Source organism: Thunnus maccoyii, chromosome 23 (genome assembly GCF_910596095.1).
Source record: "Thunnus maccoyii chromosome 23, fThuMac1.1, whole genome shotgun sequence".
In the NCBI taxonomy this organism is placed as follows: Eukaryota; Metazoa; Chordata; class Actinopteri; order Scombriformes; family Scombridae; genus Thunnus; species Thunnus maccoyii.
This window is the reverse complement of record NC_056555.1, coordinates 15,356,018-15,374,334: the sequence shown is the minus strand read 5'-3', so window position 1 is coordinate 15,374,334 and position 18,317 is coordinate 15,356,018. Positions and strand designations below refer to the sequence as shown.

General features: G+C 37.8%; 1 protein-coding gene across 2 annotated transcripts; it reads right to left on the bottom strand.

Moving 5' to 3' along the window:
• Positions 1–1,020: 1,020 nt before the first annotated feature.
• Positions 1,021–17,857, bottom strand: tspan11 (tetraspanin 11). Of its 2 annotated transcripts, none has more exons than XM_042404037.1 (8): positions 17,708–17,857; positions 15,137–15,259; positions 12,678–12,869; positions 8,910–8,984; positions 6,499–6,603; positions 5,911–6,072; positions 4,934–5,020; positions 1,021–1,714 (listed from the first exon to the last, which is right to left on the bottom strand). In XM_042404037.1, the coding sequence occupies exons 2-8, from the start codon at positions 15,221–15,223 to the stop codon at positions 1,655–1,657; spliced, it is 768 nt and encodes a 255-aa protein (XP_042259971.1). In that variant the 5' UTR covers positions 15,224–15,259; positions 17,708–17,857; the 3' UTR covers positions 1,021–1,654. The 2 variants fall into 2 exon arrangements, with proteins under 2 accessions (XP_042259971.1, XP_042259972.1); XM_042404038.1 differs by lacking the exon at positions 17,708–17,857 and adding an exon at positions 17,206–17,655.
• Positions 17,858–18,317: the final 460 nt, after the last annotated feature.

Here is an 18,317-nt window from a genome sequence, read left to right as displayed (position 1 = left end):
ACTAAATGGAAAATCTTTGTCTCCCTCTGGTGGTAAACTACTCTAACTGACACAGCCCTGAGATATTAGCAACTCAGGATAGAGGTCATATGGTGCATATTATAAAGCCCTCTAGGAAAAACATATGACTTATTTTGGGCTATGTAAATAAACTGACTTCGTACCCTGATGATCATAATCCAATAAACATAGACAAACTGCAATCATGGCATTATAGCTGCCTGTCTAAACCAACTCTAAATATTTAACTTTCATTAACACAATGCAATTTCTTAATGCAACAATATTTGGAAATTTATTCATGAGTTTCTTATGAATCTTTTGAATAGTACAGTCAGTAGTTGAAGCACATGCCAGTGTTTATGTCATTATCTCAACAACCATTTTCATACCCTAGCACCCTTCAATTATATGTCAATCAGGAGAAAAAACAAATCCTAAGAGATCCCTTTACAAAGTACAGATTCATGGCAACAGTGATGTGTTTTTGCAAAGGTTTAAAAAAAAAAAAATCAATAGGATATATTTTTTTTAAACTTTGTAACAGAAACAACTGTATCCAGACAGTATGTCTCTTACTTCATATTCTACAACAGCCAAACCAAGACTTACCACTTCTATAGTGATAAGCTTGCTGCTCATGGTTCCATACATAATAGCTATCAGAAAGAAGATGTCAAGTGATAGATAAAGCAGTAAAAAACAACATAGTCCTTGCATTCTTTGGTTCATAGAAAGGTCAACGTCAACGTCTGTAGAGAATAAATCCTTACAATACTGTACACAGTGTAGCTAATGACTAGTGAAACCACTAGGTGGAGTTATAAACTCAGGGATGTCAAAGTCTTTTCAACCATTTCAGAAAACGACTTTCACTTCTTTTCTGTACTTACTAGACTGTCTAAATGTTTGTTGTCAACACAACTTGTGTGCAACCATTAGTGTTCAGTTAATTTTAATAACTATCCTACAGTTTAACATTTAGTGCCATTTTCAGGAACATAAACATAAATACAAATATAAAGATAATAAACTATATTTAATTTGCTGCCAAATATCATAGTGCACTTTCAGCTCCCCTTTATAGATTTCAGGAACAGAGTTAAATGGAATTTCTGAATTATATAATCATTTACCAGCAGAATTGTGATAGAGGCACATTGTGTTTATAAAAGATGCATTTCCTTTCTTCATTACCAGATACACCCGTGTACAAAGTGCCCTTACCCAGCTTACTCAAGTAGCAGAATGACCACTAATAACCCACCACTATATAAATCTCTGCTCTGTGAAATATGAAAAATAAATTTGCATCATCATTAGTTGATAAGAGTTAAGTATTTCCCTTTCTTTTGTCCTGCTCAAAGTAAAGCATGCATCTAAAACCAAGGAAACAATGCAACCAGACATGATGCTCCAGGACGCCAAGATCACAGTCAAGTATTAGAAATTTTTTAAGTCTGTATCAAAGAAGTACAATACTGTACAAGAAGAAACTAAAATCAGCCTGGTTGATCAATGGCACCATTTGTTTCTCGCTGCGATGTGGGTGACCTGGAACATGTCTGTGCAGAGTTCAAGATAAAGAGGTTGAAGTTAGCAGGTCATTGTTCCATCTGCCTGTTGAGCGGGTTGTAGTGGTGGTTCGGTGTGCTCAGTAAGGGTCCATCTTGATCCTTTTGTACAAGCAGCAGGTAAACACCATCCCACAGATCTGAAAACAGGAAGTGTTAGGTCAAAGATTACAGCTCAGTCACCATAGAAGACTGCAGGAAGCTTGAGTGCTATTGACTGTGGAGAAAGAGGGGTTAAAGGTGAGTGGGTTAGAGACTGCTGGAAGGTATGCAGGTTACTATGGGGACGCAGGGAGTCAAGCAACCATTATTGCAGCAACATGTGTGTGCACAGGCTTGCACAAGCAGATCCAAAATAAAGAACTGGGGGTGGGTACAAAAGCAGATTTATGCGCAATTAATCATCTTTGAATATTCTGTTTTGTACACAGTAAAAAGCTCCAAAAACTTAACCAAACTCCAAATAATATGGTGACTAAAACAACCACTGTAATGGATACTAATGAAATGTGCTTACTGTGTGTAATTAGGGATTATAATTGTTATTGAAAATTAAAGTAAACTTTAAGAAAAAAGGTTTGGTTTTCTGATCTTAATCTTTATAGGGGTTTTATGTAAAACAGTACTGTGTTCAACAAATCCTTTAACAAATCCTGTACGATAAAGTGAGACTATTGTTTCATATTTTCATCTCTACATTTATAAACACGCACAATCTGACGTTTTAATCCCTTGGCTCCTGAGTAATAGCCTGCGTGTATACAAAACCTTTTAAAAAAAAAATCCATGAGGATTACGGAGAGTACGGTCTAGACCTGCTCTATGTGAAAAGAGCCCTGTTGTGTTTTTGCGCTATATGAATAAAACTCACTTGACTTAACTTAAGGCATGATTTACAAAAGCACCCTACTCAACTGTAGAAAAGCTCAAAAATATATAAAGTACAGAACAGCAGGTACAGATACTGACTGAAACCACTGGGCCTGCCAGACTTGATGGATAAGCAGGCAAGTGCCCAGATTCCATCTCTGAGTCTCTAAAAGCCTTCTGAGAAAGCATTATCGAGCGAGTCAGCATTGTGTATTGACTCATTACAATCTATCTTCAGGCAAGTTTCTGTTGTCCCCCCCCCCCCACTCTGCCACCGACACCGGTGACAACGTATATGACGGAGAACGGAAAGACAATGATGTGAGAAAAAAACGCCTCTCTGATTCTTAATGTTCTTAAAGCCTAATTTGAGAAGATGATGGATATTTGCAGTTAAGAGCAATGATGGAATATCGGAGGAAAAATATTTTATTAACCTGGCCAAAGAAAATGGCAGGTGTCTGTTAAAGTTATATACATGGGCACCTCAAACATAAATCCAGTCAACATTTTACTCACTATTCAAGAAACTCAGTGTTCAGGGCAACCTATTCTATTTTAGAGTGCAGGTAACTATAGCAACAACATCAATGCTTTACCTACATGATAAAGTAACACAAAGGAAAATAAATTGTCTCTGTATTGTCTTTTATGTCATTTACTCAGTCAATTACTCCTGTTACTAAGTCTTATGGATAGATGCATCAGATCATGAACTCTGACTGTGTAAATAACAAAACGCACATTCATCATGAATTTTACATGATGAAGGACTGAGGTCTGAAACCTTGTTAATAAAGCGAGTACAAGTGATCAACAGTGTAAATGTCTGAATGAAATAGGATTATTGAAAAACAGAAAACCAATTTCTATGGTGGACCCTGGTGAAAAGGTTCAAATTTAAAGTAAAACTGTAATTAAGGACAAATATCAAAACCTTGATGTTCTTCTCTGTACATGCATCTTATAGCATGAGATGCAACAGTATGAAGATACAGAACTCTTACCATCATGCAGCAGCAGTTAAGTTTTGATTAATCAAGCCATTCATGTCTTTGACCTTTTTCAAGCTATCGCATCTGTATCAGCCATTAGCAGCCCATTATCACATGATAAGAAGTAACAATTTGCAACATAAAGCGAGGCCAGGCAGCTGCATGCTACATGCTTATCAAAGAACACATTAGAACATAAATATGTTCAAATAGTACACAAGTAGCCTGCAGATTTCACATTTAACATAGAGCAGATAGTCACACAAGAACAAACATGCAGACAGATATCAAGTTTCCACAATGCCCTCAAACCTTGTCTCGCCAGTTGATTAAACCACAAAGTTGTTCTAGAGCTAATCACAATGTACCGAAGTCCTCTTCCTCTTCTTTATAGAGCAGATAGATAAAGCAGGCTGTCAAGAACGCCCCGGCCAGCTACAGTGACACCACACATACACACATGGACATAAAGACATACAGTACAAGGCACCATAGACAGGTTAGTGTGGTACAGAAGACATACATGTAGTTTATGTCATAAGTTTTATGACAAAAACTACAAAAAGTCAGATCTAACATGAATTTTAACAACTAGAATAATATTTCAGTCAGTCTGACAGGTATTAGGGACAGGAAAGTGCACCAACATTAAGAAAGACTGGAACAGTTGACAGGACAAGACATACAGTAAGCCTACAGTACAAATATACAAAGCAGACATACAGAATGCTTGGATTTAAACGTACTGAATCATACTGAACAGGCTCACGGACAGTTTTATTTTACATGCATTTCTCCAGATATTCAGCACTTGATGTATATGTTCAGCAAAATCCCTTTAATATCGGAATAAAACTGCCATCTTCACATGAAAGTGAAGGCTAATGGAAAGCTGTGCTCTTAAATTCCCTTGTCACCACCATCTGTTGCAAGACTTCATTATTACGTCAGAAAACGATGTCTTGACCTTATTCTCTCTGTCCTTTGTGCCTGATAAAGAACTTTTTAGACTGAACAGCATGCACAGTGGTGGCCATGGAAGCACATATCAGTCATACAGATACCACTGGAAAGAATCAATGTAGGTTTGTTTGGTCTCACGTTTCTCTTAAGTTAATTTACAAAGAGATGGTGTGCGGCTATAAAAGGGCTGTCAGCCAGCACAGAATTGTAAAAGAGCACTGTTGTATACCTCCATGAACTCTGTCAACTATAAAAGCTCGGGTCCATCTCAGACTGGGACAAATCAAATAACAGGGATGGAAAAAAAAAAAATCAGATAATGATGACTGAGAGGCTAGGGTGAGATGAAAAGAAGTGTCCATTTAGAGGTTGTTGACCTGCGATGGTACATTTTCAGTAATGGGAAGATTTAAATCTTGCCTGTCTGGGTTTTGACAGGTTTTTTTATTCAACAGAGGCCAACCAGACATAGGGAACAGTTTTCTGCTTCTTTAACAACTGTCTGAACTACATATCATATATTTTACTTACCTGCAGACAAGCCACTCCTATTCCTACAGCACCAATGACTAACAGGTGGTCTGCCAGAAACTGCTCCAGTTTAGTGATGCAACCACCCTGCAGAGCCAAAGAATTAAAGTTAAAAAAAAATCATAAACTAGACCATGCATATGATTGAACAGATAACTATTAGACTCCCAAACACATTCAATATATATCCTGCATTTTTTTTGTGAAATTTTCAGTCTCAGCATCTCTCCATGGTTAATATCAAAATTGCTGCAGCAAACAAGAAGCCATCCTGCAGGGGACCACTTTTAATTATTTTCCCCAACAGTCTAATCACTTAAATGTCAAAAAAATAGATATAAATATCTTAGATAATACAGATAAACAACATGCAAAATTACAAAAAAAATACTGATTATATTTTCATCCCAAATCTGAACTGAAAGTGCGTCAACATAGTGATCAACAGAGGCAGGTACGTGGATATATTCATCATGTTTTTGTTAAATTCTGAGGGCAGAGTACATCCTCATCTTTATGCATTTGCACATGACACAGACAGTGTACTATGAGCTAAAAGCAGGGGAGCTGAAAGGTTTGACACAAGGTGGTGGAAATTTTCACCTGTGCGGCATGGATAAGCTGTCAAAACCTCATGTTTTATTCATTTCCAGAGAGCTCATTCTATCAGAGAAAAGTTACAAATTTCAGTGTTTTCTCTGCATTTCTCTCCATTTTAGCTCCTCAAGTGAAACGTCAGGAGGAGAAATTCAGACGTAGCATAAGTCTCTAATACTCTAATGATCAGTTCTGTGTAAATTTATTTTCACAACACATTATTTCACAAACAGGGTGTTAAAGGGGAGCGCTGTCACCCCTTTCAAATTTTTAAACATTATAATTAAGCTACAGAAAATTATATGAATGCTAGAGATCAGATTAAATACGGTGCTTGTCATTTAGCCCTTTTATTTTCCAGTCCCGTGTAACCTACTGACCTCCACCTTGTAGATGTTGGATGGGTGGTCTCTCTTGCCACAGTTAGGGGTGATGGTCTTGCAGCAGCTGTCAGGCACCAACCTGCCCTCTGCCTGCGATGGCGAAGTAATGTACACGCTCATTGACCAGTCATGGGAGTTGTTGCTGCCACAGCACTTGAACTGTAGAGGGAGGGAGGTGAAAGTAATATATATTTTATATTTGTAATGACTGATCCAGTTTTTAGGGCTTATATTTGATTTATTTATTTAGTTTAATACCATTTCCTTTAATCAGTACACTGTCAACTTTGATTATTCTTGCAGTGGCAGTGGCGTTTCCCTCTTTCAGAGACATGGACATTTACTGTAATTACTGTAGCTCTGCCTTTTCACTACTCATTTTTTTAAACAATACTTTGAGCAAATCCCAATGGATAACACAGGGCCTATGAGTAATTTCTTCTACTGAATCTCAGCATAATTTAAAACAATTTCACATATGGTAGCTGCAGACAGAGTCATGGAAAATTAATTTGCAGAAATGCAGCATACAGTCTTATATAAACTGAACAAAACCTCAGAGGTTTTGGCAAATATAGTCCATACATCTTGTTGTAGTCTGTCCACAGCTAATGTGATGGCCTCCTTCCCTGGCTGGGCATAGTTCTCCGTCATAGTCTGGTTGAGATGCTGCTTCAGCTCCTCACTCAGCTGGAAATGAACGAACAAAAAGACACACACACACACACACAAACACAGAAAGAAAACAGTGGGTACTTGTGGGAAAGAAATTTACTTTGTAACCACAAGCTTTATTTATTACAAATGGAACATAAATACATGCAACAATGTGTAGGAGCAAAGACTATAAAGTGAGTGTTGAAGTGATAAGCTTGACAAAAGTGAAGGAGTGGGAGGATTAGGGCAAGAAGATAGACAGGTAACAACTCCCACACATCCATGAGTGCTGTGATTAAAAAGACAGATGAACAACACATTGCAAAAAATAGACTTTAAACATAGCCTTTGATGTGTGTGTGTGTGTGTGTGTGTGTATGTTTGTGTGCATCCGTGCACAGACATTAACACACTGGAGAGACAAAGAGAATCATAGAGAGAGAGAGAGAGAGAGAGAGATATTCAAAGCTAGATGACAGTGAAAAGCAACAGATGCTAGTAGGAGAGGGACATGCAGCATATTTAGTTGCACAATATGTGACTGTATGTCACAAACTGAGGGACACAAAACAAAAATCACTGGATATGACACATAGTTATCTTGACGTAGTCTATTGTATATATGGTTATTTTATCTATTCCATTGATTATTATTGTGAATGTCATTTTTGTTTTATCATAATTTAACACTGTTTCTGTGCTTTGGCAACATCATTGCAACTTTACAGAGTCCTACCAATGTAAGCACTGTACAGTAAATGTGACTATATAGTAGAGTTACACACACACACTTTTTCTTTTTATTTATTTATTTTAATTTATTTAATGGATTGTATTTATTTCATCTCATAATTGAAATGCATTATCCTTGATGCTTTGATAATTTTATTGATCTGTAAATTTGATTATTCAAAGTAAATGTACAGTAACTACATAGTAGAGTTACACACACACACACACACACACACAGAGTGGCCTAAGGATTAATTAGAAAGTTAGATGAGCCTCGCCAATCTTCAGTCATCAAACAACCCTCACAAACACACACACACACACAACATGTGTTTAATGTTTTCTGACATTTTCTTGTTTTTATTTATTCATTTATTTTATTTAATGAATCGTATTATCCTTGACACATTGGCAATAATGTTCTTCTGATATTCATGCCAATAAAGCATACAGAACTGCAAGAAATGAAATCGAATTAGAGAGAGCGAGAGAGAGAGAGAGCGAGAGAGAGAGAGAGCGAGAGAGAGAGCGAGAGAGAGAGAGAGAGAGAGAATCTTTTCCATTATGATAAATCACCGTGCTTCTGCCCACAGATAGCATAATGCTCTTTGCAGACCTGGCTGGCTGACAGGCAGATGTTTGTGAGATAACAAGATCCTGTGTGTTAGATAAACTCCAGATACTGAACAAAACTCGCAGTGCAGGTGGCAAAAAGTGACAACCTACATTAACATATAAAAAGGAAGGAACAAAGAAACAGCAAAGCTAAAAGATCTAATGTAGATTCTCCTGTGACTCATCATCACCAATGTCCTATGGCATGGAACAAAGAACACTGGGAAACTTTCTTCACATAAGAAAACAAGACTCAGAGTCACAACACTCAGCATGATACATCCTCACAATAACAACACCAACTGTTGTTTATCGGGCAAAATATTTACCTCGTTCATCATCTTAGTTTAGCATTTTAGAACGATAACATTTGCTAATTAGCACAAAACACAAAGTGCAGCTGAGGCTGACGGGCATGGTATTAATTTTTCAGATATTTGCTCATAAACCAAAGTGTTTATTTAAATTTGTGATCATCAGATCAAAACTTCTAATTTATCATTTATGCAGAGGAGAATGTAAATGTCTGAACCAAATTTCACATTCTAACCTCACTCATCAAAATCACCCACAAGATAAAGGTAATCCCCTGAAGACAATAATAATAATAATAATAATAATAAAATTATAATAATACTTGATTTAGTATTAAAAAGTATCTATTTTATAACACTGTTGAAGGAGTGTCTGTTTTTAGGCACCTATGTTGTTGTGATATAATGAAATGTATACAGTGATACTTTAATTCCAACTGACCACTGTGGCGTACAGTTAAATTCTGATTAAAGTGATAATAATTCAATTTATTTGTGTAAATGTGGTGTGGCCGTTATTTCTTTATTTGGCTTTTGGTTCAACTGCTGGGACTTACTTCGGCAATTTGGATTTTCATTGTAAAGCACCACGCCAAACTACTACATCTATCAAGCACTCTATAAATAAAATAAATTACTATTATTAGCAAAAATCAAGCATAAGCAGTGATCACTTACCCTCTGGTAATAGACATAGGCCAGTACTCCAGCAACCAGTTCAATTAAGAAGATAAACAGCAGGCAGAAGAAATACTGTGGATGAGAAAAGGGATGAAGAAATTCAACAAAAATTAGACAAAAGACTTCAGTTCATCCAGAAGTTTCAACCTCAGAGTCATCAGAACAGTTGTCCCCTCAGCTAACTAATTTGAGGAAAATTGCTAACACTCGTGACGACTCAATAAAGACTTCCATCAACTGTCATTGTGCTGCATCTGTCGCTTCCAACACAGATGGCAATGCTGCACAAAAAAAAAAAGACAACCAGAAAGCTATTTGACAGACTGTAGAATCAGATCTCTCTCGGGCATCTCTTAAGGAGCTCTCCATGCGGCTTGAGAGCACTTCCATTATACAATCTTAGAAAAAACTAAATTAAGGTGATTTAAATATTGAACACCACCATACACTTGTATTCCTCAGGAAGACATTGGAATAATATTGTAAATCAGACATCAGATCAGTATAATTAATATGTCATATAAATGAATGACACTGATGGCTTTAATTGTAACCTTACATCCTCAATGACAAGGACTATTGTATGCACTGAAATGCAGAGCACAGTTATGTAAAATGTGTAGTGAACAGATCGCCCACTCGTTTAGAGAGCGCCGACAGACTGTTGTGGAATGAGCAAGATCAAAACTACAGCTTTCACAAACTCAAATAACACAAGCACAAACTTTTGACTGTTCATATATACAGCAGGGTCCAAAAGTCTGAGACCCCTTGTTAACCACTAGTACTTCTATTTTGCATTTGTTTTGAACGTAATACTACTATATTTTTTGGTTAAAAATGACAATATCAACTGAACAATTTGAGTGAAAAGTCGAATCCCTGAGAAATGCACATGCATTTCAGAATATCTTAGTATTTAGTATGTCCCCCTTTTGCTTTAATGACAGCATGCACTTGAGCTGGCATGGACTCCACAAGTTTGTGCAAAACCTGATGACCCATGTTATCCCAGCATGATTTGACAATGTTCCAAAGAGCTTCTTGTGATGTGAATGCTTGGCTTTCTCAGTCTTCAAGTGTTTCCATAAATCTTCAAAGGGGTTGAGGTCAGGTGACAGTGGAGGAAAGCCCATGACAGTCAGGACTTCTTGGTCTTCTTTGGTCCTCAAGTAGTTCTTGCAAAGCTTTGAGGTGTGTTTGGGGTCATTATCTTGTTGCAGTATGAATCCCTCTACACAAAGATGCAAATCAGAGGGTACAACATGTCTCTGAAGAATGGAGTGGTACTTCTCCTTGGTAATTCTGTGCAAGTGTCCAACTCCACGGTAGGCAGAATATTCCCACCACCATGTTTCACTGTCAGTTTAGATCCACTGCGGTATCATTCTCTCTTTTGTTCGTCTCCTTTCTGTTACTGCTATAAATCTCAAACATGGATTAATCAGTTAATAGGAATTTTTTTCCAGTCATCCACTGTGAAATACTGGGATTTCTTAGCCTACCTCGAGCATTTGGCCTTGTTTCCCCTCCTGAGAAGTGGTTTAGAAACTGCTACTCGTCCTCTGAGACCACTTCAAGACAGCCTTCTTTTGATAGTACTTTTGCTAATTGGAGTCTTACGTTCTTTATTTAGCAAATTCTGTATCTGTGATGAAGTTGCTTTTCTGTCTCTCAGGGAACTAAGCTTGATGTATTGATCTTCTGATGGTGTAACTGATTTCTTTATTCAACACACATAATACAGAGAACATACACCTTGGAGGAGATGTATATACCATCATGCTTTGGATACAACTGATCAAGTATCTGCAAAGCGTTTTATATATCATGTACTGCCCCCTTAGAAACCTTTAGTTTAGCCAGGATTGACACTGAGACAGCCCCTCTTTGCTTAGAACAACAATTTGCCATGTTCCCCATGATCACAACGCTACTTAGTAAACAATTATCTGCGGGAAACTTGAGGCACAGCCATATTTATAGCAGGTGAACACTGGCTGCAAATGGAGTTACTTGAAAGAGCCTCTAATGAGTGGATCAAATCCACCTGAGTGTCATCTGAACGAATGCTTCGGTGGAAGGGATACAACTTAAGAAAATCTGACCTTTTGTACAAAGGAGTTAAGTTAAATTTGATTGCTGATCCATAAGTGCAGAATCTTAAATATTTCTTCTTCATTTTCCACGTCATTACTTCTTGTGTTCTTTTAATGTTTCTGAATTTTCAAACTTTCTGATTATTTCCAGGTTTGCATGACAATATTAGAGACTTTCAATGTGGTCTCAGACTTTTGGACCCCAGTGTATACACTACTTACAAACATGTGGCCATGCCACATGAAGCAAACACACACATACAACTCATTAGTCCCACCTGTCACAAAGTGGCACACAACAGTTTGACAACAGCACCAGCTCTGTTTTGCTCACGGCCATTACAGAGAGACAGATGCTACAACCCATCGTGCGCGACGAGGGAAACGAAGTGATGGCGAACCCTTGGTAAGATAAACAGCTGTAGGGGAGCAATGATCTCAGCGAATTAATATTTGTGACACTTAAGCAAATGTTCACTTCTGTTTTGCAGTTATCACAGTGATTAGAACATGCAGAAACACAGCCTGCTCTGTATCTCTTGGTTACAAGATTTCAAAAAACACCCTAGTCTCTGTGTGCATGCTGCCCACACAAAATTCCAACTTCACCCCTTCCACACACACAAATTCAGTAACATTAATCACCCAAAACTAATCTATAAATAGCACATCAATATAGTTGGTGTTCAACCAAAACGCACCACAGACTCCAAATCCTCCAAACACATCCACCTCTTCACTCCTTTCTTCTCTCCAGTTACTCCATCAATCAACAGTGGATAGATCTATAAATAGTCCTGCGGCAGCGAACATTCACCTCCTGCCTGCTTCTCTCCCACTGGGCCCTGTCTCTGTAAAATAATGAAGAGAGTAAGGGCCCCGTCAGAGTCGTTTGTCAGCATCCAGTGATACACCTTAGACCAGGGAGAGCGCGGATGAGTTCCATGTTATGTTGTTGCATAGTTGCAGTTGTTGTTGTTGTTGTTGTTTGCTCTGTGTGGTGTATGTCATTGTTGTCCATATGATCATTTCAATTACGTAACTTATGAAAAAGTATGGCTGCACAAAATTCATAGTGTGCAAAACTCAAGACAATGTATCCCCAACCTTGCATTTAAGGGTTGAATTAAAAGCTACAACCAGTAGTTACTTTGGAGACCTCTTCAGCCCAAAGTTGGTAGTTTATTACATCACAATGAATGATAGACCAAAGAACAATACTATGCTATTTATCATTATAGGTAGATGTTCTCATATGACATGAATTTCAGGTAATGTTACAATGAACAGGGCTGACTTACTCTCAGTCATATACTCACATTAAGGGTACCTTGGAAGTTACCTACACTTAGGCCTTCTCAGAGAAAACTACACTGCTTTGAATGATACACAGTACCAGTCAAACGTTTGGACACACTCTGTCAATCAAGTGAATGGGATGTGTTTCCAAACTTTTGCTTGGTACTCAACTGTTACCCATTTGACAAACAAATATGTGTGCAAACAAAATGTTTTTCTTTGGATTTTTTTAAGTAAGCACTCTGCGAAAAATTCACATTCCTTCATCATATACTGTACACATTACACCATATACCCAAACCTTTACAGCTGGGTATATAAAGGCAGGGACCTCAGTAGAAACCCCTCCGTGGGTCCAATGTCTCACCGTGGACAGACAGTTTTTCTGCTCCCGGATGACGGCACAGCAGCCCAAGAAGCCAGTGACCACCACCAGGCCCCCAGCCAGGATAAGAATATACGCTGAGACAGCAAAAGTGCTGGAGGCCAGCAGACTCAAGTAGTCGCTCTTCTCCAGCAGCGTCCAGATTCCTACACCCAAAACTGCTGCTCCTCCCACCTGAAAGAGAAGGAGAGAGAGATAGAGAGAGGTGGCGGTGGGGACCGAAAGACATTAGATTATAAGAGTAAAGAAAGAGATTATATAATACTGACATGTTATGGATATGGGTGTAGCAAAAGACAAGATAAAGGCACAATTAAAGCATGGTATGGGTCATAAACTGGAGAGACAGCGATGGAGCAATTGTTTGAAATTGTTTAACATTGAGTGTCATTTAAATTCAATCTTAAAGAAAAGACAAATAAAAGACCAAAAAGCACAGCACTGTAGAGGGTACAAGGCAGGAAGTGACAAACAGGATGTGAGTTCAATGCTATCAGTTCAATGCTATCCCGATGAGTCACAGAAATAAACAAGCTACAACATGAGAGAACAGTGAATGGGGAGGGGTGGGGTTGGGTGGGGAGGACACAATAGAGGTTAGAAATGAAAGAGAAAATAGAAAGGGAAACAGAGAGAGAAGTGGTCAGGCCTTAAAAATAACTGGGGAAAGAGCAGTGAGAATTCAGGAGGCTGCAGTAGGTCAGGACATAATGACCACTTCCTTCCAAACAAATCTTGGATAACAATCCCAGGGTGGCGTCCAGATTTGTTCCTTTCATCAGTTTCACAAGCACATAGGGTAGGAAATGCCTGAGTGTGTCTTTCCCCTTCGGTCTCCCATCTCTTTCCATCAAAGGCCTTATTTATAACAACACATGCCCTACCGAGGAGGCACCACTTAGATACATAAACAAAACAGAGGAAGACGACAATTAGGACTTTTATTTTATGTTTAACCTGCACAATAAGAAAGTGCCTCTGAATTATAACAGACTGATGTTTCTTTGAAAATGTTCACCCACTCATAAAAACATTGCTCCATTGCTTCAGCGTACTAGTGAACCAAAACTCCATCAGGTACCGTTAAGTAACTAAAGCTATAAATAATTTAATACATAAGAACTACAACTCAAACACAGATATTCCGAGAGCTAAAACTCAAGTTTGACCAGATAGATAATAGATTTGATATTCACTTATATGACTAGATGAATGTTTTGTATATTGCTCTTCACTAATAAACAAATGAGATGAAAAGAGTCTGAACGTAACAAAGCCTGGCTCTGTTCTATGACAACAAAGTCTGCCTACCAGCACCTCTAAAGCTGGCGACAACCATTCAACAGACAGATATGAGATTGGCAACAATCTTCTTATCTAACTCTTAGCAAGAAAGCCAAAGAGTTTTTTCCCAAAAGGTCTAATTAGTCCTAAATTTGCAATCAAATCTAAAATTGAATAAGCTATTGGAGCACAACCAGAGCACACAAAGATAACATGGCACAATTTCTGAGGACAACAAGTGTCGAAGCCACTGTTTTGACAAAAGATGTACCGCCTCCCCCCCCTCCAAGATGATTCAGTGGACAAAAAAAGTCTGAAATTCATGTGAGCACTCTTAGAGTAAATGTCAGTGAAAAATAGGGAAGAGAGTCTGTGGTGCAAAGAGGAGAGGGAGGCTATGGGTTTCCTTGTGAGATGAGCTTTAAGGTGGTGACAGAGATTTAACCAAAGCTTGAAGATAAAGCTCGATCCTTTTTCTTTTCTCTTTAACCTCTCCCACGCACACACAGATCTGTCTTTCTCTCAGCACACCGACTCTACCTCAGACTTTGAAAATGTTTCAAAGTGACCCCAGACGGTCCTCACACTAGATGTAAGAGCGAACAGTTTTAGCAGCAACCTGCAGTATCATAAAGTGTTTTGCTAGAGAGCAGTTTTGATACACAGTTCCCCATCGTACACTGACAAGCCCTAAATAATCTATGACTCACTTTGGGCCAAGTCCATAGCTCAGCCCTTTTCAGACCTAGAACTCATTTTAATCCTCTCCCCATTTCTACGTTGCTCTTTCCCTCTACTGTCTCTCTGCCTGCAGTTTCCAAGGAGCATTAAAGCATTTTTACCGTGCGTCATAAATAGGCCTGTCACAATAACTACTTTTGCTGGACGATATATTGTCCCAGATGTAATTGCGATAAACGATATCACTGTAATTTTAAGCCATTTTTATATCACAGTTTTAAGACCATTTTAAGCCATCATACGATAAGCCCATAACATAATTATTGTGACAGGCCTAGTCATAAAACATAAAATGATGCTATGTAATGCTGTCTGAGTTAGAAGTTGCAAATAAATACAAGTGAATAGATGACAAAGTAAGCTTTATGTGAGTGTTGGTATCATAAAAAGGTGATTGCCTACTTATTGCCACTTACCCAGAAAAGAAAGTTGAAAACAAAAAGCAGGTACTTGAGACACACAGTCAGCCAGTCCTCCTGGTCATCTTTATAAATTGCCGACATCTTCCTTCCTCCAGTTCAATCCTAGAAGTGCAGATTCTTCCACAAAACAAGAAGAGGATAGTGGGAAATATAAAACATTTTATAGCAGAGATATTGGGATCCATGATTAAAAAGCTTTCACAATAAACTTAAAGTCCCCCTACAGTCAAAAATGTGTTTTTTTTCTTGTTCCTCCAATGATGTTTGAGCTTCACTGTACAGAATGACGTATGTGCAGAGTTTGACACTAGAAGGCTGTTTTCACCTTCCTCTGCTTGAACACTGATAAAACTGCTAGTTACAAGTATTCGATTTATATAACATAATGTATGTGTAATGTTTACTACTCATATAACCCCAAATAAGTCTACAGTCATAAGAAGTCACAGTATTGCATTCCTTTCGTTCTGTAATGCAAATACCATGATGGAGGGGTTTTGTTTATCAAAAGGGATACAGCTGCCTATCAAATGTCATGACAAAAGAATAATCTCAGCAGCAACATTACTGCAGGTCCCTTTTCAGCACTTGCAAGTCTTTTTTTTTTTTTTTTTTTTTTTTTTAAATCACTGAACTGCACCTTGAATCTTTTTATTTTAAGTATAACCATTTTCTATTTGCAACTCCCTCTGCTATACTGCCGAAATCAAGGTCTCCATTAGTTGTTTAGTGATGCGGCATCCAAGTTCGCAATATCATCTTCTCTTGTTATATCCACAAACCACAATTTAAATTATTCATAGCGCTGAACGGACCATAAACCTCAGGTTGATTAATTGAGCACACAGTTTCAGTAAGTGTAAATAAAAGGCAGGAAGCACTTAGACCCATAAAATTGATCTACACAACACCTTCAGTGGAGAGCATCAAAGGAAAAAGTGCAGATTTTGTTTTATGCTAAAATAGTCAGTATGGGTAGTATTTGTCAAGAAGGAAGAGTATTAGATTACTTATAATACTTAAACAAGCCTTAAACTTGCATATGGTACATGAACAAACTAGTAGCCTTGTAGAAGGTTTATCTATATTACATTTTTCTTCCACTTACTTCTAGTAGCACATGAGATTTGAGATGCTGTATATTCTTCAACCCCAGTGCAAAAGAAGAAAATGGAATTTCATGATCTATCTAGATCTCAGTGTAAACAGTTAATGGTTTCATTGGGACTACTTTGGATTTCAGTGTCCTCTGTGGATTATAGAGTAATATGACACCATTTCTCAAATGACACATAGCTGTTAATTTTTATAAAAGTTTTGGATGATGCAATCACCACAATATAAATGATTTTTACTACTATTGTGTTAGGATTTAGGCTGGATGATATGGACAAAGTCAAATATCACAATATTTTTGACCACAAACCTCATATCGATATAGCAACAATATTGTAGGGATTGTCCCTTCACAAAATATTTAGGCTACATAATGAGATTTTTGATAAATAATCATCAGTAATGTGGATATGATGACAAAATGGGTAAAGGCAAATAATAGAACAGCTAGTAAGTTCAGAAAATTATATCATTTTACCGTAACGAAGCCTTTAATACCAGGAAAAGACAACACTTATGCCATATCACAACTTCCAAAATCTAAGACGATATCTAGTCTCATATCCATGAACTGTATAAAAATATCACAATATCAATATAATATCAATATATTGCCCAGCCCTAGTTAGGATGGAAGCAGGTTCCTAAAAAATAGATATCTCCAAACCTTGTAAAATAAAAACAGGCCAAATAGGTAAGTGAGAAAATATGTTTTTGTTTGTTTGTTGTAATTTGAGTAAACCAATAAAGTAATTGCCATAACTGTTCCACACTTCTATGATCAAAAACAATGCGGATTAACTGCCCTATTATGGCATTTTGACTGAATAAAACATGAACAAGAATTAAAGAAAGAAAATAAAAAATATACTTAATGTTGTACAGGTCTTCTCATTTACTCATATAACTTTATGGCAGTTAGAGTATAGTTTCCGCCCTGTACTCACCTGATTTTAAGTCACCTATGTCCGCACATACTTTAAATATTAATGCGCCAAACAAAACAAAATTCACTTTTATCACTCGCCCAGGAAGCAAACATGCCGTTTTTGATACAAGTCTACTAGCCGAGAAATAGCATGCAATTTCTCAGTTTGCAGTTTAAATCGTTTCAACAGGCACCAATTTTCACCGGGGTTAGTTACCCTTGAACACTAAATGTCGGTTTCCCACTAAGGTGATTTCCTCTAGGACTGATATGCCCCGCCTTGGATATTTCGGACTTTGACCACAGCAGGTGTCCTTCGGCCCAAATATCAAAGGAATACACGGCCATCACGCTTTAACACCATTTTCACCAAACTTTCTTGGGGTGTCAACTCGAGCATCCTGAAAAAAAAAACACCCCTCTACCTGCGTCGTTGATGCCCAGGACAAAGTTTAACCGAATTATGTTGCTGTTACATCGACAAACTAACATTTTCGTCTCATAGCCGACAACATACTCACCAGACCAACGTTTAGTGAGGAAAAAAAATGTCCTCGTTTTGTTGCTATTCCCGTCTAATCAGAGAGCACGACACTGCAGCAGTGAATGTGTAGTCCAGCCAAGCTTGTTGCTCTCAGACTGTCCGATAGCAGGTTAGTGCGGATGCTGCCTTTGGGTGCACCTCGTTTTTGAGCATTATTGGGCTTTCACACTGCCCAGAAATAACAGTCCAACAGAGAAGAAACAGGTCATAGATATCAACTGAGCTTTTTCTTATGCTTCATTGACAACACAAAATGTGAAAATATTTATCTCATACAAACAGAAAAGGTGTTTTCTAGTAGATTTAGCTATTCGCGACTTTCCATAGACATAAACACTACAAAATACAATCAGTACAGCCTAAATGTAAGTTCAAAATACCTGTAATAAACACACAACCCTATGCAATAGAAACACTCCTCTCGCTGACACACACATACACACAATAAACCCTGCTTCATGTTAGTTAATATATAGCCTATGTTGAGGATGCATAACACTATAGTACACTTTAGGTGTGAAACTGACGCTGACGAGACTTGTTATTTAAATGGTGTATTAAACAGGTAAGATGTAAGATTACTAAGC

Excerpts from the sequence above, each read along its gene's own strand:
- tspan11 (XM_042404037.1), bottom strand. The coding sequence starts at position 15,223 with ATGTCGGCAATTTATAAAGATGACCAGGAGGACTGGCTGACTGTGTGT. Across the intron at positions 8,985-12,677 it reads AGAAAAACTGTCTGTCCACG|TATTTCTTCTGCCTGCTGTT; the intron begins GTGAGACATTGG and ends TCTCATCCACAG. Across the intron at positions 6,073-6,498 it reads TGGACAGACTACAACAAGAT|TTCAAGTGCTGTGGCAGCAA; the intron begins GTATGGACTATA and ends CTCCCTCTACAG.